This window comes from Sturnira hondurensis, unplaced genomic scaffold (genome assembly GCF_014824575.4).
Source record: "Sturnira hondurensis isolate 20B ecotype Veracruz unplaced genomic scaffold, ASM1482457v3 Scaffold0019835, whole genome shotgun sequence".
NCBI classification, from domain to species: domain Eukaryota; kingdom Metazoa; phylum Chordata; class Mammalia; order Chiroptera; family Phyllostomidae; genus Sturnira; species Sturnira hondurensis.
In genome coordinates, this window is record NW_028092466.1 from 2,354,512 (window position 1) to 2,369,738 (window position 15,227).

General features: G+C 41.3%; 1 protein-coding gene and 1 long non-coding RNA gene across 2 annotated transcripts; one reads left to right on the top strand and one right to left on the bottom strand.

Annotated features, from left to right (window-relative positions):
* Positions 1-362: 362 nt before the first annotated feature.
* TMEM220 (transmembrane protein 220) lies at positions 363-14,947 on the top strand. The gene is made up of 6 exons (XM_037028158.1): positions 363-525; positions 1,249-1,278; positions 5,128-5,188; positions 6,393-6,516; positions 7,680-7,739; positions 14,291-14,947. Exons 1-6 carry the CDS (start codon positions 433-435, stop codon positions 14,424-14,426), a joined length of 504 nt encoding a protein of 167 aa, XP_036884053.1. The 5' UTR covers positions 363-432; the 3' UTR covers positions 14,427-14,947.
* Positions 8,616-13,263, bottom strand: LOC118974640 (uncharacterized). The gene is made up of 2 exons (XR_005063940.1): positions 13,226-13,263; positions 8,616-9,729 (listed from the first exon to the last, which is right to left on the bottom strand). It is a non-coding gene; the product is annotated as an uncharacterized LOC118974640 (long non-coding RNA).
* Positions 14,948-15,227: the final 280 nt, after the last annotated feature.

Consider the following 15,227-nt stretch of genomic DNA (forward strand, 5'->3'; position numbering starts at 1 on the left):
AATGCATAAATACTAACCAGAAAACACACAGGAACACCCATTCATCTGTCTCCCTCTCTTATCTCTTTTTTCTTTCTTTTTTTTAATGTGAGAAAGGTAGCTTTACTGAAGACAACAAGCATTGGAGTTGGACCTCTCTGGGGTCAAATGCAACGTCCCTCCACCACCAATGAGCTGTGGGGCCTTGGCAAGTCGTCCAGTCCCCCGGGGGTTAATTTGGCCTTCTGCTTTGGGGACAGCGACACCCCACCCCTGCTGCGTTTGGGGGCGGAGCCAACGGGCAAACTTACGGCGGCTCCACCAAGGCTACAGCCTCGCCAGGCGCGCACCCGACGGCGGGGCGGGGAAGAGCTAGGGCAGGGCGGGCGTCCGGCGGAAGGGAGGGCTTCCTGGACTGTACTCCTGCCGCCCAGTCCAGCGCTCACTGAGCCCATGGCGCCCGACGTGGGGGGCTGCTCGCGGGTTCTATGGAGGGCGTGCAATGGGCTGATGGCCGCCTTCTTCACACTGGCGGCCGTGGTTCAGGTCAGCGGCCCTGCCCCTGAGGCGGGCGGTGGGGAAGGGGCCCGCGGGAACCACAGGCGCCGGGCCCCCAGCTCTGTGCCTGTCCCCGGCCCGGGGCGCAATGGAGACCTTCGAGCTGGCAGGGTCGCAGAGGCTGGTAGTGTGGTGGAGGACAGGGATTGGGGTGGTGCTTCTGGAACCCCCACCTGCTCCCCACCGGGGACACCAGTGTGTTCCTGGGCCCGCCACACCCCTCTCTTTGCTTCAAAGGCTAGAAGGATCTGGTTTAGTGTGTCACTTGGAAAGGGACCTAAGCAGAAGCAGCCTGGGCACCTTTCTTAATATTCTGCCCGCAGATGAGACTGAACACAGTTCAAAGTCTAGGCCAGGAATCAGAACAAAACCCTTTATTGCACAATCAGGCTTTCAAGTTCACTTTCCACCCCCTTCCCAATAGCTTTCCTCATTCTCTGAGACCCGAGCGCCCTTTTCAGAGTTTCTTGCAGTTCTTTACAAAAATGGGTGGGCTGCACGTTCAAACCATCTGCTGTGTTCAGCTAGAAGACCCTCCTCCCATCACGATCTGCTAGACTATGTCTCATTCCTGTTTCATATCCCCCTTGCCTATGGGCGGCTGTTGCAGCGCCTGTAATATACCGAGGACTGTGATGAAACACAGAGCAGACCAAATGCGGGAATAGAACCTGAGTGTGTCTGCTAACACCTGATGTCTTTGTACTGCAGGTAAATGACCCCGATGCAGAACTCTGGATGGTGAGTATGAGCTGCTCCCCCTGTGTCTGAAAGAAACGTGGGCTGCACCAAACACAACGCTATCTACTTGCTACCACCCCCTCCACTGAGTCCTCTGTGAGCTCTTTTCCCTAAAATATTAGGGGGAAATGGGTCAGAGTGACAAGGTACTGTGTGTGTGTGTGTGTGTATGTGAATTCACACACACAGAATTTTCCACAGACATGGAGTAGAAGCACAGGAGACATGTCCTGTCTCCATGGAGACATGGACAATTTTCCACCTTTCAGCAGTACTCCCCCTAAATAAATGCTCCAACTGAGGACACTGCTTCCATTGAAGACACAGACAGAACTCCCAAAGTCAATGGAACCACTTTGCATGAGTCTCTACCCAGACACTCCAGCAAATGCCTGAGCAGAAAAAGGCAGGTGAGTTATAGAAAGTAACTGAAATCAATAAAACCTACAGTACACATTGAACCAGTGCTCTGATTAAACCATTTGAGGGAGGTGGGGATCATGCCACACACTTTCTAAAAGGTCTGGATTTTGCCCAGTTTCTTTCAATGCAGATACACAAGACTGTACAATATCACTGATGAGATGATTTTAGGCTATGAAATGTCAACCATGTACAGATGCAACAAGTGAAAGCATTTGGAGTTATAATGCAAAATTCTAGTCAGTTTTTTTTGTGTGTGTGCAGTAGAATTACATTCTTGTGTTGTCTAGAGTCACATCCCTGAATCAAGTAAAACTGCCTCTTGCTCAGCACTCTAGTTTGTAACCTGAGTCCAAATATTACTTCCCTGCAGACAAGTCTCAAATATACAGCTTCATGTTGAACTTACAAAAGATGCTAGATAGATCGACCTGTACGTCACGCTGACTCTCAAATACACCTAAGGTCCTACCCAGCATCCTTCCTTTCAGAACCCACTGCTCCCGACTCACCAATTCCTATCATCAGCAGAATCATCCTGTCATCCTTGCTCAAAACCCCAGTCATCTCTAACATCCCTCTGTTCTTTGCCATTGTCTCTGAGATCCCTTCAAAAAATCAAGTAATAATAAAACAGAACAATCAAACAACAACAAAAACCCCACCCCAATGTAGGTCTAATTGCTTGTCTGTATGGTACCTGTGCAAATTACCTCTCACTTCATGCTTATGTGACATAATATGAACAATAAGCAGCAGGTCCCTCACTCCCTGTTTAGCTCTCCATTACCTCCCACGTGGACCTTGTAATAGCTTCCGGACTCTTCTAGCTGCCTCACCTCTTCTGCTGAGAACACTTCCTTTGCTTCCTACTGTGAAAGTTTTTGTCATTTTTCAAGATGTCTAAATTGAAATTCTCCAACATGGCATTCGAGGCCCATCATAATATGGCTCCAACCCAGCTTTTCAGCTTGGTCTTGGAAGCCCAGTCCATCTACTATGGTGACGGCTTTGCCCCTAGAATTCCTGTATGTCATACTCTACTCAAGCTTCAGGATCTAACTCAAATGCCATCTCACCCACAAAAATCCCTGCCTCTTTCCTGTAGGCTCCAACTGTCCTCCCTTTGAGCCATTTATATAGCACTAACACATTTTTCTTTGCATTAGAGTGGACTCTGTACATACCAGCTCCCAGGGGCACAGGGGCCAGTACCTTCCTGGTGGTTCTCAGGCACCCTAACATAGTGCCTTCCCTTACCAACTCTTGAGCAAATGAAAGAATGAATGAATGTGCAGATGAATGAGTCCTAGGTTACTGGGCCTTGGGGGCTTCTACTGCACCTTACTCATCTCTGAGTTCCCTACTTCATCTTACTCAGGAAGCATACTTGCATCAAGATGCACGCCGGAGAAAATAACAGAAAATCTGACTTGTGTCAGGTTATAAAAATACAGATTATCTCACTTAACAAGAAGTTCTGAGGCAGCTGCATAATGGCCCGTGGCACTGTCAAGGATCTTTCTTTCTCATCTGCTCCTCTCACATTTACAGCCTGGCTGCTGCAGCTCCCAACGTCTCATCCCCAGACAAGAGCACCCCACGTAGGAAGAAGCAAGGCAAGAGCAAATGGGTTTTGCTCCTCTGCATCCTTCCCTTTTATCAGGGAAGAACTGTTTTCCAAGAATCCCTTCAAGCAGGCTATTCAGTTTGTACACACAAATAGGCTTATGGGCTGGGCCCCGTGTATGTTGGTTAAGTATTCTGAATATCAGCTTTGCCCCAAGACTTTACATTTCATTGCTGAAACATGCTTATCCCTTGCTGTTAAAATAGGCTGGGAAAACAAATGAGCTTTTCAGTGGCAAAGGGAAAAGAGAGAGCGGGATTAGGAAGGACTGCCATGGAACTCAACGGTTATGTGCCCCATTAAACTCACTATCATAAATAAACATTACGATACCCTTAGTTTAAAAAGTCCACCAACAGAAAGATAAAGGACTATCAAAGTGGGTTCTACTGAGTTCACTAATATTTATACTGTGCGTTTTTCTTGTTTTACCAGAAACAACTGTTTTCAGTCTCTGCCCTCAAAAAATGATCTAAGACAGAAATTTTAAGTTGGGATTAACATGGCATGATTGCCATGGGAAACCATTACTCAGTTTTAAGGGTTTTTTTGTTCATATGTTTACAGTATACTAAGATAAAATCTCAGATCCTTTAACCAATGGTCTGTGTGAATGTGTGTGTGTGCAACTTCTCCCCCTCTCCCTCTCTCCCAGTGACTAAATCAGGCAGCTTTCCTAGGGGTAGGGAGGGGAAGCTAACCCTGAATGGCTCTAGGTGGGGCCCTTGGCACAGCAGCAGCCTCCCCAGGGAGCTTGGCAGAAAAGCAGAGGCTCAGGCCCTACCCCAGAGCCCCAGAATCAGACCTGCATTCTAATCAGATCCCCAGGTAATTCACCTGCACAGTGAAGTAGGGGAAGCACTGGGCTGTCCTGCAGCTGTGAGAGAGGACCTGCCTTGCGAGTGTCCGAATGTCATATTGGCCAATATACCAGTAATCATTAGGGGTGGAGTGGGAAAGATAAACAGAATCTGAAAAATCCAGATGCTGTCTCCCCTGGGTCAAGTCAGCAAATCACTTAACTCATACAACTTTGACAACATTCAAATACCCTAAACTTTTCCAACATAGGGTCACAATTAATGTGGTTATTCAACTACATTTATGGGGAAGCCCCATGTTTCTTATAAACCCATTGTCTCCTTACTTGATCTCTTCCCAAAACACATGCAACCACAGCAGGTTTGGCTGGAGTATGTTTCCTGTGAATGAGGCTTGAAAATAGGGCTTCTTCAGAGCCAGTCTTCCAAACTCTAAACCCCCTTACCAACAGTTTCCAAGATGAAAAGCCCTGTCTTCTTCTCGGGCACATCTGATCCTTTGTTAGTAAGCTCTCTGTGGTCTCACTTGCAGAGATGGAAAAGTGGGCTGGATGGTGCAGGGTGCCAGACCCAGCGGGGCTAATGCAGCTGATTATGGCTACTCCTGGCCTGCCGTTCAAAGAGTTTTCTTTTATGCAAGTGGGGAAAGGTCATTTGGGCATGGGTGTTGCTCGGGAGAGCTGTGGAGGTCAGTGAGTCTTGAGACCCAAACTCTGCTTAATGCTAGGTCTCGGAGAGGCACGAGCCTTTCCTGGAATAGCCTATAGTCTAGGATGAAGGCAGATAAAGTTACAGCCTGACAAAGTTAGGTGCCATAAAAACAGGTTACCACTTCAACTGTTCTGAACCCTAAGGTAAGTCATGAAGAGTGATGCCCTCCATGGTCATCTTTCCTTACTTCCTTAGTGCTTCTGAACATCTCCTACGTTGCACTCACTCCTTAACCCACACAGCTTCCTCTCTGTTTGCTAACAGGTTGTGTATATGATTCCTGCTGGGCTGACCTTGCTCGTTGGACTTGACCCTCTTGTCACAGGTATGAACATTGGACTCTGAATGGAGATAGTAAAAGAATGCTTGTCAATGAATGAATGGATGGTTGTAAAACAGAGGCTTTATCATATATTTATTATCATATATTTATTTTATAACTTGTTTCTTGGACTCCTTACTTATACATCTATCCCAGGTGGGTACAAATGTCAAAAATTAACTCAAAATAGCTGGTTTGTATTGCCTGTAGGGCACCTACCTCCGTTATGAACAAAATACAGCTGCTTTGCCTTTTATGACCCTACACACTCTCAGCAAACCTTAATTAAGTTGGAGTTTTATACTATAAAACAGTGCCTTAGAAAAAATGTATTTTATATTATTTACTAATATTTTCGTATTAATGGGGAATACTAGTACTGCAAGTTATTCTTTAGTTTCCTTAAAACAGCTTCTACCTGAGAGTTCTCAGGGCCTTAGAATAAGGACTGGTTCCCACGTGGGTGGGGGCACTCCTGCCCTCTAGGTGCTCGGGTTCCTTGTACAGGCCCTTAGAACTCTGCCTGCATCTTTAGTGTATAGGTCAGGGCTCCATCCATTGCAAGCAAGGAAGAAAAAACTAAACTCAAATGGCTCTAAGCTAAAAAGGAGATGTAATGGGATACTTTGCTGAAAAGGCGAGGGTGGTGCTGGTCCCAGGCCTGGTGGGTGAGACCTTCAACTTGTCTCCGCTCTCAGTTCCACCGTCTGTTGTGATGACTTCAGCACCAGGCTCTACATGGTAGCCGCGCACCTCAGCTCACATCTTCCCCTGTTGTGATGACTTCAGCACCAGGCTCTACATGGTAGCCGCGCACCTCAGCTCACATCTTCCCCACACTAAGCCCAGCAGTACATAGAATGCACTCCTCCACAAAAGGCTCAAGAATTGAGTCATCGGCCCTGATTTGTCACGTGTCATCCTGAGCTAAACTGCTGTCTGGCATGGATGAAACACACTGATTGGCCTCACTTAGGTCCACATGACTGGAGTGTGGGAAGGTGGATCCCAAAAAAGGGTAGTCTCAAAAATAATAAATGTCCACTTAAGTTTACGATTGGTGCTTTAACATGTAGGATGTGCCTCAAAACAAAACAAGGCAACACCCAGACGGTTCTGAATGCTTTGCCTGAAAACGGGCTAGACAAAGCCCACATGTACAAGGCCATTTTTCTCTGGGATGTGATTCTGTGATTTCCACTTTTAGGTAACTTTATTTGGAAGAGTGTCTCAGCAGTACACATCTTCCTTTGCACAGCATGGGCTGTCTGCTTGGCACACTACCTGGTGCTTCAAACACAGTGGAACGTCCTGCACGAGGAGGAGGGCAGGTGAGCGCTGACTCTGGCTCTCAGGAAGGGGTGGTAAGAACAGAAATCTGCTCCTTTTCCACACCTTATCTGTGCACAGTGATTTCATAACTATACCACGAAAAGCAGGGAAGGTATTATCTCCTTCCCAACCTGAACCTGAGAAATGAGGGAACCGAGATCACTTCTCCAGGCAGCCACTGCATTATTACGTAATTTGGCCATCAGGCAGTGGGACCATGACTCCCTTATGAGCAAGGATACTACACAGTAATAGTCCAGTCGACTAAGGTGAAAACTCCATCAGCATTGATCCCGTTCTGGTTCAAGCCAAAATCTGATCTTCAGATGTGATCAGCCACCTCACAGGTCAATCTCCCTGTCATGGCCATTCATTCTTTTCAACTCTTTGCTTCCTCCCACCCAGGTCTCACTAATAGCCCAATTCCTTTCCTTTTTATCCCATTCCTAACATCTGCTAATGCCAAGATTTAGAGACCTGTAAGTTAAGCATCACAGGTGAGGCGCAGCTACAGCACAGGCCCGTCCCTGGGAAACAGGATCAGGTTGGGTCGGTCAATGGGGGTGCAAAGTGAACAGGCTGAATCACCTCCACCAACCTGAAGCCTACAAGGCACGGGGAACTCAAAGTGGGGCTCCCAGTGGCCCTATGGCCCAGTACAGCTGTCTCCTACTCTAGGTGAAAGGTGAGTGGTTCTAACACATACTTCTAGCAGAAACCCACTCCAAATCATTAGTCTGGCTCACACAGCAGGTCGTTTCTCCCCGGGAGAATGTGACCCAATCTCTGCAACTCGTGCTCAAATTACTGATTGGCGCTAACGCTGCCTACTGCTGAACACCTAAAACAATGTTAAAAGAGTATCTGGTCAAATCGAAGTTGTTTTCTTGGTTGTAGTATTCCACCCAGTGACATGATTTAGCTGTTTGTTTTGTTTTATTGGTTTCCTGTTCATTTTTAAGTTGGGGAAGGCTTCACAAGGTGTTTATTTTTATGTAGGGATTTAAGCTGAGAAAAGTAATTTATGACTCATGCCAGACTTGAAAATATCTTGAGGGAAGTCATCCAACAATCAGCAGAATCGAGTATCATGGAGATAGTGGGGTGATGTGCATCTTACCTGTACCCGCTTCAGAAACATGAAACGCATGCTATTTTACAGGGAGCTGACTGGCCTGGTGATTATTACAGCATGGATGAGTCTGTGCCACAGTTCATCAAAGTAAGTTTTCAAATCAGATGTGTTCAAGGTTGATCACACCAAGTAGGTAAGTGAGCTTACTGCAACACAAATAAACACAGGGATCTTTTGAGAGATATTCCATTCCTTAAGGAAAGCTAAAGGCTGGTTGAAAACTCCATGATCATAAACATTTCCAAGAGTACCCAGTTTCCCACTGAGCAGCCCCATGTGATCCCAGGGAGTAGCCAGTGGAAAGGTGTTCTTCAGGGAGAAGGAAAGTGGTCTCAGAAAGAAGCCTGGAGACTGAGGGAAGAATCAAGTGCAAATTTTAAAAAATTGTGTGAGTATATGTAAAAGAATATTAACATTATAAAATAATGTTTTGTGGGTCTTAAACGTATAAAGAATAAAAATACATGACAAGAGTAGTTTATAAGTTGGAAGGGGATAAACAAAGGAACAGTCTTCTAAGATCCTTAAGTTGTCTGGGAAGAAGTAAAAGTGCCAGCCTACATTAGACTTTGGTAAATCACAGACTCATGTGGTAATCCGTAGGGTAAACAGTAAAAGAGAAGAATGAGTACAGACAGAGAAAAAGAGAAGAGAAAGAGAACAGGTTAGGAAAAATCCGAAGCAGGTGTTTAGGAAATAAGCCCAAGTATGTGAGAAATTGCATTAAATGCACATGTTCCAAATATTCCAATTAAGAATCAAAGATTTTCAATGTGGATAAAAATATTAAAGACCCACTAAACAAATGCTTACAAGATATATCCCTTAATTATGTAATACAGAAAGATTAAAAGTCAAAAGATGGAAAAAATATACTTTACAAACACCAACCAAATGAAACTTAGTATAGCAATTTTAATTTTAAAAAGTAGCCTTTAAGGCTAACATTACAGAAAAAGGATGTTTTGTGATTGTTTTAATTTTTTATTTAAAATATTCAAACATACAAAAGCAGAGACTAATATAATGAATCAGACATACCCATCACCTAGTTTAAACAATAGTATTTGTTTAGCCATGTTTAATCTATATCACTGTCCTCTCCATACTTACAGATTATTTTGAAATAAATCCAGACATACTGCTTTATGTTTAAATGTTTCAGTATATATCATTAAAAGAGAAGCACTTAAAAAAACAGCTGCTTTACCATCATCACACACAGAAAATAAAAAAACGATTCTATAGAATTGAGTGTTCCAATCAATGTTTACCTTTCCCCAGTTGTCTTGTAAACGCTTATGCCTCTGGCCTGTATTTCCAATAAACTGGTGGGCAGATGTAGGGGCCCGGCCAGACTCTGGCATCATCACTGTCACTAATAAGTGAAATGACTTCACGGGTGGTATTATGTACTTCCACCACAATATACATAATGTGTAGCTGTTTCTTCATAATGTTGTTAGTCTTTGACGATCACTGCCTAAGTCCATGAATTCATTTGAGTTTCAAAAGACTGCTATTCTAATTATACCATTCCTTGATTATTAGCTGGAAAACTCCTATAAAGAGAAACTTCCACTTAACCCTTCTTTGAGATACAGACCTTAAGAGGAAAAGGAAAAAAAAATGAGTTGATTCGTAATTTTCCAAGTTTTCAAAATAGCAAGTCTTTCATGCCTGGCCATCTTCCCAAAGTGACCAAGGAGTTTTGTCCATGCTCTGTGAGTGGGGTCATTATGAAGTCATGGATTTCAACAACATAGCTGATTTTTTTCAGTCCATGGAAGTTGTCACCTTTATTGATGCTGCCACTGTCCCTCCTCACCAGTGGCACATACTCAGGTTTCAATCCTGAATTCTTTCTGACAAAACCCCAGTTATCTTTTACTGCTTTCTGGTGTGACAGAGTGTTCCAGGACAACGCCGTACACTTCACACCCCAGACCTACAACCAACCACGTGTCCACACAGCCCGGCTGCTGCTAGTGGGTCGTAGTGTGTAGAGGTCGCAATCCAGGCATGGGTTGCGCTCACTGTTGCTGGACTGGCTGTTGGTTCTTTTTGGTGGACAGAGCTAGGAAATTCACATACATATGTAATATGTATATTATAATATAAAGACTATCATTTTACATGTGTACTTAAAAATAAAATGAGTTCATACTGATCCTAGCAATTCAAAGAACACAGATTTTCATGTAACCTTATGAGCAGTCTTGTATTTCCTTTTAATCGTGTCAAAAACCTCTAATCTCAATGTCCTCAAGACAACTCATTTGACTTATCCCACAACACAAGCATGATCTCAGAGTAGCAATGATTACTGAGAACAGATTTTTGGGGGTTTTGCTTGTTGTTCTTAGGGAACATCCCTCTAAGGCAGAGGTCAGTACCACCTGAGCTCGGCCTCCCACCCCGCACCCTGCCAACCCTGTGCCAAAAAGGCTGGGGACCACTGCTCTAAGGGATGTGCATTCAAATTACTTGGGATGGTTAGTCTGTATGCTATGCTAACAAGCAAATACAGTTAAGTTTATTTTACTTTCTTTTCTAGGGATAACTTTATTAAAAATACATTTTGTTTTATAGCTATGTAAAATAGCTATGTGGCCCCCAAGTGAAGTCTACAAAACAAAGTGTATTCAGAGCACTCCAGCTTCTTGATCCCCTCAACCCCTCTGCCTCTGCCCCTCTCCCTCTGCCTACAAACTGTTTTCAGTTCTATGGTTTATCTTTGCATGGTCTTAATGGAACAAGTATGTGCATTTATTTGTATTCCTGCTTACTTGCCAGGTAAGTACAGGCACATTACACACACCTGTCCTCTCTTTGATTTTCCCCCTCCTACACCCAGGAGATCATCCTGTAGCACATACAGACTTTCCCTATTCTGCTGACAGGTCCACAGCGCATCCAGCCCTCTGTTTAGACTGTATCCAATCTTTCGCTATTAAATCTAACACCAATAGTATATTGTCAAAACTTTGAATATTTACTAATCAGAGGGTTGAGAAATGAGTAGCTTTAATTTGCATTTTTCTTATTAGGGTCAAAAGTGAGCATATTTTCATATGACTAAGAGCCATTTACAATTCTTTTTTCTGCAAAATATTGGTTCATCTCTGAGATACAGGTTTTACCTGTTTCTAAAGTTGTCAGTCTTCTCTATTTTTAGAAGCTCTTTATATACTCTAACTATTAACCCTTTGTGACATAGCTGAAAAAATGTTTTTGCAGTTTCTTATTGTTATTTTACTTTGCTCATGAAAATATTTTGTTTTTAATGTAACCAAATACATCAATCCTTTCCCTTATTGCTTCCAGATTTGGAATCACAGGAAATTTTTCTTTCCTCTCAGGGTGTAAAGTAAAGTAAGTTTTCTTCTAGAACATGTGTTTGCATTGAATCTTTGATCTCGTTAGAATTTATCCCAGTGTGACAGTATAAAGAACTGATCCGAAATTATCTTTTTTTCCTTTTCACTATTAGTGATCTCAATACCACTTAATCAAAAGTGGATTTAAGACACCAAAGAAAGGCACTTTTTAAGGACTAAAGATTCATTAAATCAGGAAGGTAAAATAAACCATTGTATCAGACACATAATAACCATTCTAAATTTCTATATAACAACATAGCCTCAAAACAGATAAAAATTGACAAAACTAAAGTTAGAAAATCTACAATCATCTTGGGAGACTTTATCAGATTTCTCTTAGTCACTAAGAGTGCAAGAAAACAAATAAAAAACTCAATAACAATACGGACAATTTGAGCTAACCGGTACATACGGAACGCTGGCACCCAGAATGGCAGGATTCCCAATCTTTTCAAGTACACACTGAAGATTCACAAAAAGACTGTATGTTGGACCATGAAATATGAACCCAAAACTTTCAGAGAATGTTCTTTGACCACAGTGCAATTAAGCTAGAAATAGTTGACAAAAATAACAATCAGACAATCACTGTACATTTGAAAATTAGGAAATACACTTCCTAATAATATCTGGGTAAAAGAAATCACATGATTTTAGAGGGTATTTTGAATACAATGATAATACTACATATTAAAATCTGGGGACCACAGCTAAAAAACATGCTTAGAGGGATAATGATAGCATTAAATACATATATTTAAAAAAAACAAACAAGGAAGGGTAAAAAACAGTGAGCTACTCTTCTAAGAACTTAGGAATTCTCCAATTCAAGAAGTTAAGAAAGAGCCCTGGCTGGTGTAGCTCAGTGGATTGAGCACGGGCCTGTGAAGCAAAGGGTTGCTGGTTCGATTCCCAGTCAGGACATACACCTGGGTTGCAGGCCAGGTCCCCAGTAGGGGACACATGAGAGGCAACCACACATTGCTGTTTCTCTCCCACTCTTTCTCCTTCCCATCCCCTCTCTCTAAAAGTAAATAAATAAAATAAAATAAAATAAAAAATAAAAAAAAAAGAAGTTAAGAAAGAACACCAAATTAAGCCCAAAGAAACAAGAAGAAAGTAAACATAAATATAGAAACCAATGAAATGAAAAGTTAGCCAATGAAATAAACACTAGAGGACTAAGTAGGTCAAATATTCATTCTCTGAAATGACTACAACACTGTGAATCCCTGGCAAGACTAAAAACAGAAAATAATAAGAGTGAACACAGACGAGGAGGTACAAATAACCAATTTCAAGAACGAAAAACAGATCGTTATTATCGAGTAGATATTGCAAAATCGTAAGAAAGTATGAACAACTTTTTGCCAATAAATTTGAAAATGTAGACAAAAATGAACAATTCATTAAAAAATACAATTTATCAAAACTGACACAAGAAATACTCAGGACAGTCCCATAAATATTAAAGCAACTGATTCCATACTTTAAACTTTTCCTAAAAACAAAAACAAACAAAAAAACCCCTCTAGACCAAATGGCATAACTGGAGAATTTTACCTCACATTTAGGGAAAAAATAATTCTAAGCTTCAGCAAATTCTTCCAGAGAACAAAAAAAGAAGAAACACTTTCCAATTCATTTTATTAGGGCAGAATACCCTTGATACCAAAACTTGACAAGAACATTACAAAAAAAAAAAGAAGAAATTACATGGTGATCTCACTTATAACCACAGATGGAAAAATGTGCTTACCCTAGGAACACAGCTAGTTTAATGTTCAAAAAACAACCAATGTTTCCTACTACAGTAACAGAATGAAAGAAGAAATCAAAGTATCTTCTTAATATATACAAAAGGAGCATCTGAAAAATTCAACATCCATTCGTGATAAAAGCTCGTAGAAAACAGGTTTGTGGAAAACAGGGAACGTGACCAGATGAAGGGCATCTAAGCCAACGCACAACACCAAATAGTTAGCAGGTGAAACTTTTCCCTGAGGTCAGGAATGAGATGAGGTTGGTCACTACTGACACTTCTACTCAACGTTGTCCTAGCTATTGTCCTGGCCAGTATGAGAAGGCAAGAAAAAGAAAAAAAAGGCCCAAAGATTGAAAAGGAAAAATTAAATTTTCCTTATTCATGTGTGACATGATTGCAGACATAGAAAATCAAAAAGCATTTACCCTGGCTGGTGTAGCTCAGTGGATTGAGCACAGGCCTGTGAACCAAAAGATCTCGGTTTGATTCCCAGTCAGGGCACATGCCTGGGTTGCAGGCCAGTTCCCAGCAGGAGCCAGTTCCCAGCAGGAGACGCATGAGAAGCAACCATACATTGGTATTTCTCTCCTTCTCTTCCTTTCTAAAGATAAGTAAAAAAAAAATGTTTTAAAGGATCTAAAAAGTTATTTGAATAAATGAGTTTAGCATGATGGCTGGATACTAGGTCAATTTACTAAAATCAACTGCACCCTTATTAGCAAGTAATAGAAAACAGTAACATAAAGTTACCATTTATAATAACAAAAAAAATCAACTCCCTAGGAATAAATCTAGCAGAGACATGCAAAATATCATACACAAAACTATAAAATATTATGGGAGAAATTCAAGAAGACCTAAATATTAAAATAAGGAAGAACTAAATAATTTTCCTATGGCAGTATATACTAAACCTATTATTGGCAAAAGGATACATTAGTGAAACAAAATAGAATCTAGAAACACTGATCCATCCAGAGACCTATGACATAATGGCACTGCAGGGTAGAGAAGAAAGGCCGTCCTAATACATAATGCTGGGGCATTTGAGTATCCATGAGGGAAAAAGGCAAAACCTCTACCTTACAACTTTCAAAAATATGAATTCCATGTGGATTATAGATCTCATGTGAAAACAAAACAATGCAACTTTTAGAGAAGATTTTCAAGACCTTTGGGAAGGAAAATTCTCTTGTACAGGACACAAAAATCATTACAAAAAGATCAATTTTCACATTGCTTAGTCAACAACTTCAGTTCTTCAAAAGACATGATTGAGTGGGAAAAGATATTTGCAACATATATAAACAACAAAGATTTGCCTTTAGAATAAAGAATTCATAGTAAGTTATATTTCAATAAAAATGTTTTTTAAAAGGGATCATATAAAAAATGAGGTATTTTACCAGATTCTATCTTTATACTTGTTTCCAAAGCAATCTGTAATTTTAATGGGATTTTTATTTGTAACAATTTTTGTGTTTTCATAGGCATCCAGTCGGTGGAAGAATTCAGCTGGCTGTGGCCATCATAATCGCCCTTTTCCCATTTGTTGCCTGGGTCTACATACACGTTAACAAGGAAATGCGCTCCTCCTGGCCAACTCACTGCAAGACAGTAATTTAAATGAATCCTGTTCTTAAAATGAAAATTTTCCATTTTTTATAAACATGGATTATATTTTTAATCCTAAGAACTTTCTAAGGCTGACTACAATACAGCATAGGGTTGGATGGGACTAGTTAAGAGACCAGGTCTGACACGCCATCGTGTTGGAGTGCAGTAGAAAAGGCAGTCAAAACAAAGCTAAGAAATACAAATTCTAACTCAGTGTCCCCACTATACGTGTGACTTGGGCAAATATTAAAAAACCTCCTGGTAGATGTCTCTTTATCTATAGAACAGGATTAATACTACTGACACAGCTGCAAGGACTAACCCAGCAATATGAGCGCACTCTGTAAATACAGGTGCCCATAGAGGACGGCACATGGCTACAACAGAGGGAAGCGGGGTTCGGTCAGCATGATGGACACAGACTTCATTACATCTAACTGGTTCAGTGCCATGCGCTAAATGAGAACTCCAGCGGGACCAGCAAGTATGTCTTGAAAAGAACGTTAGATAGAATAAAAGAATTTGGAACCCCAAAAACCACAGGGAACATTAATTACAACGAAAGTGAAAAATTAAGGCCAAAATTGATAAACATTTTTTAAAACTGCAAATTTTTTTCAACTGCAGATTTTATATCTAAATACGGAGCAAGTGTTTCCAATGAAGTTAGTGCCCAAATGGATAAGTATAAAATACATATAAGATTTTAAAGACATAATACTAAAAATGTAAAATTTTTATTTTGATTACGCGTTGAAATATTTTAGATATACTGCAGTAAATAAACTATATTATTAAAGTTCGCTTTCA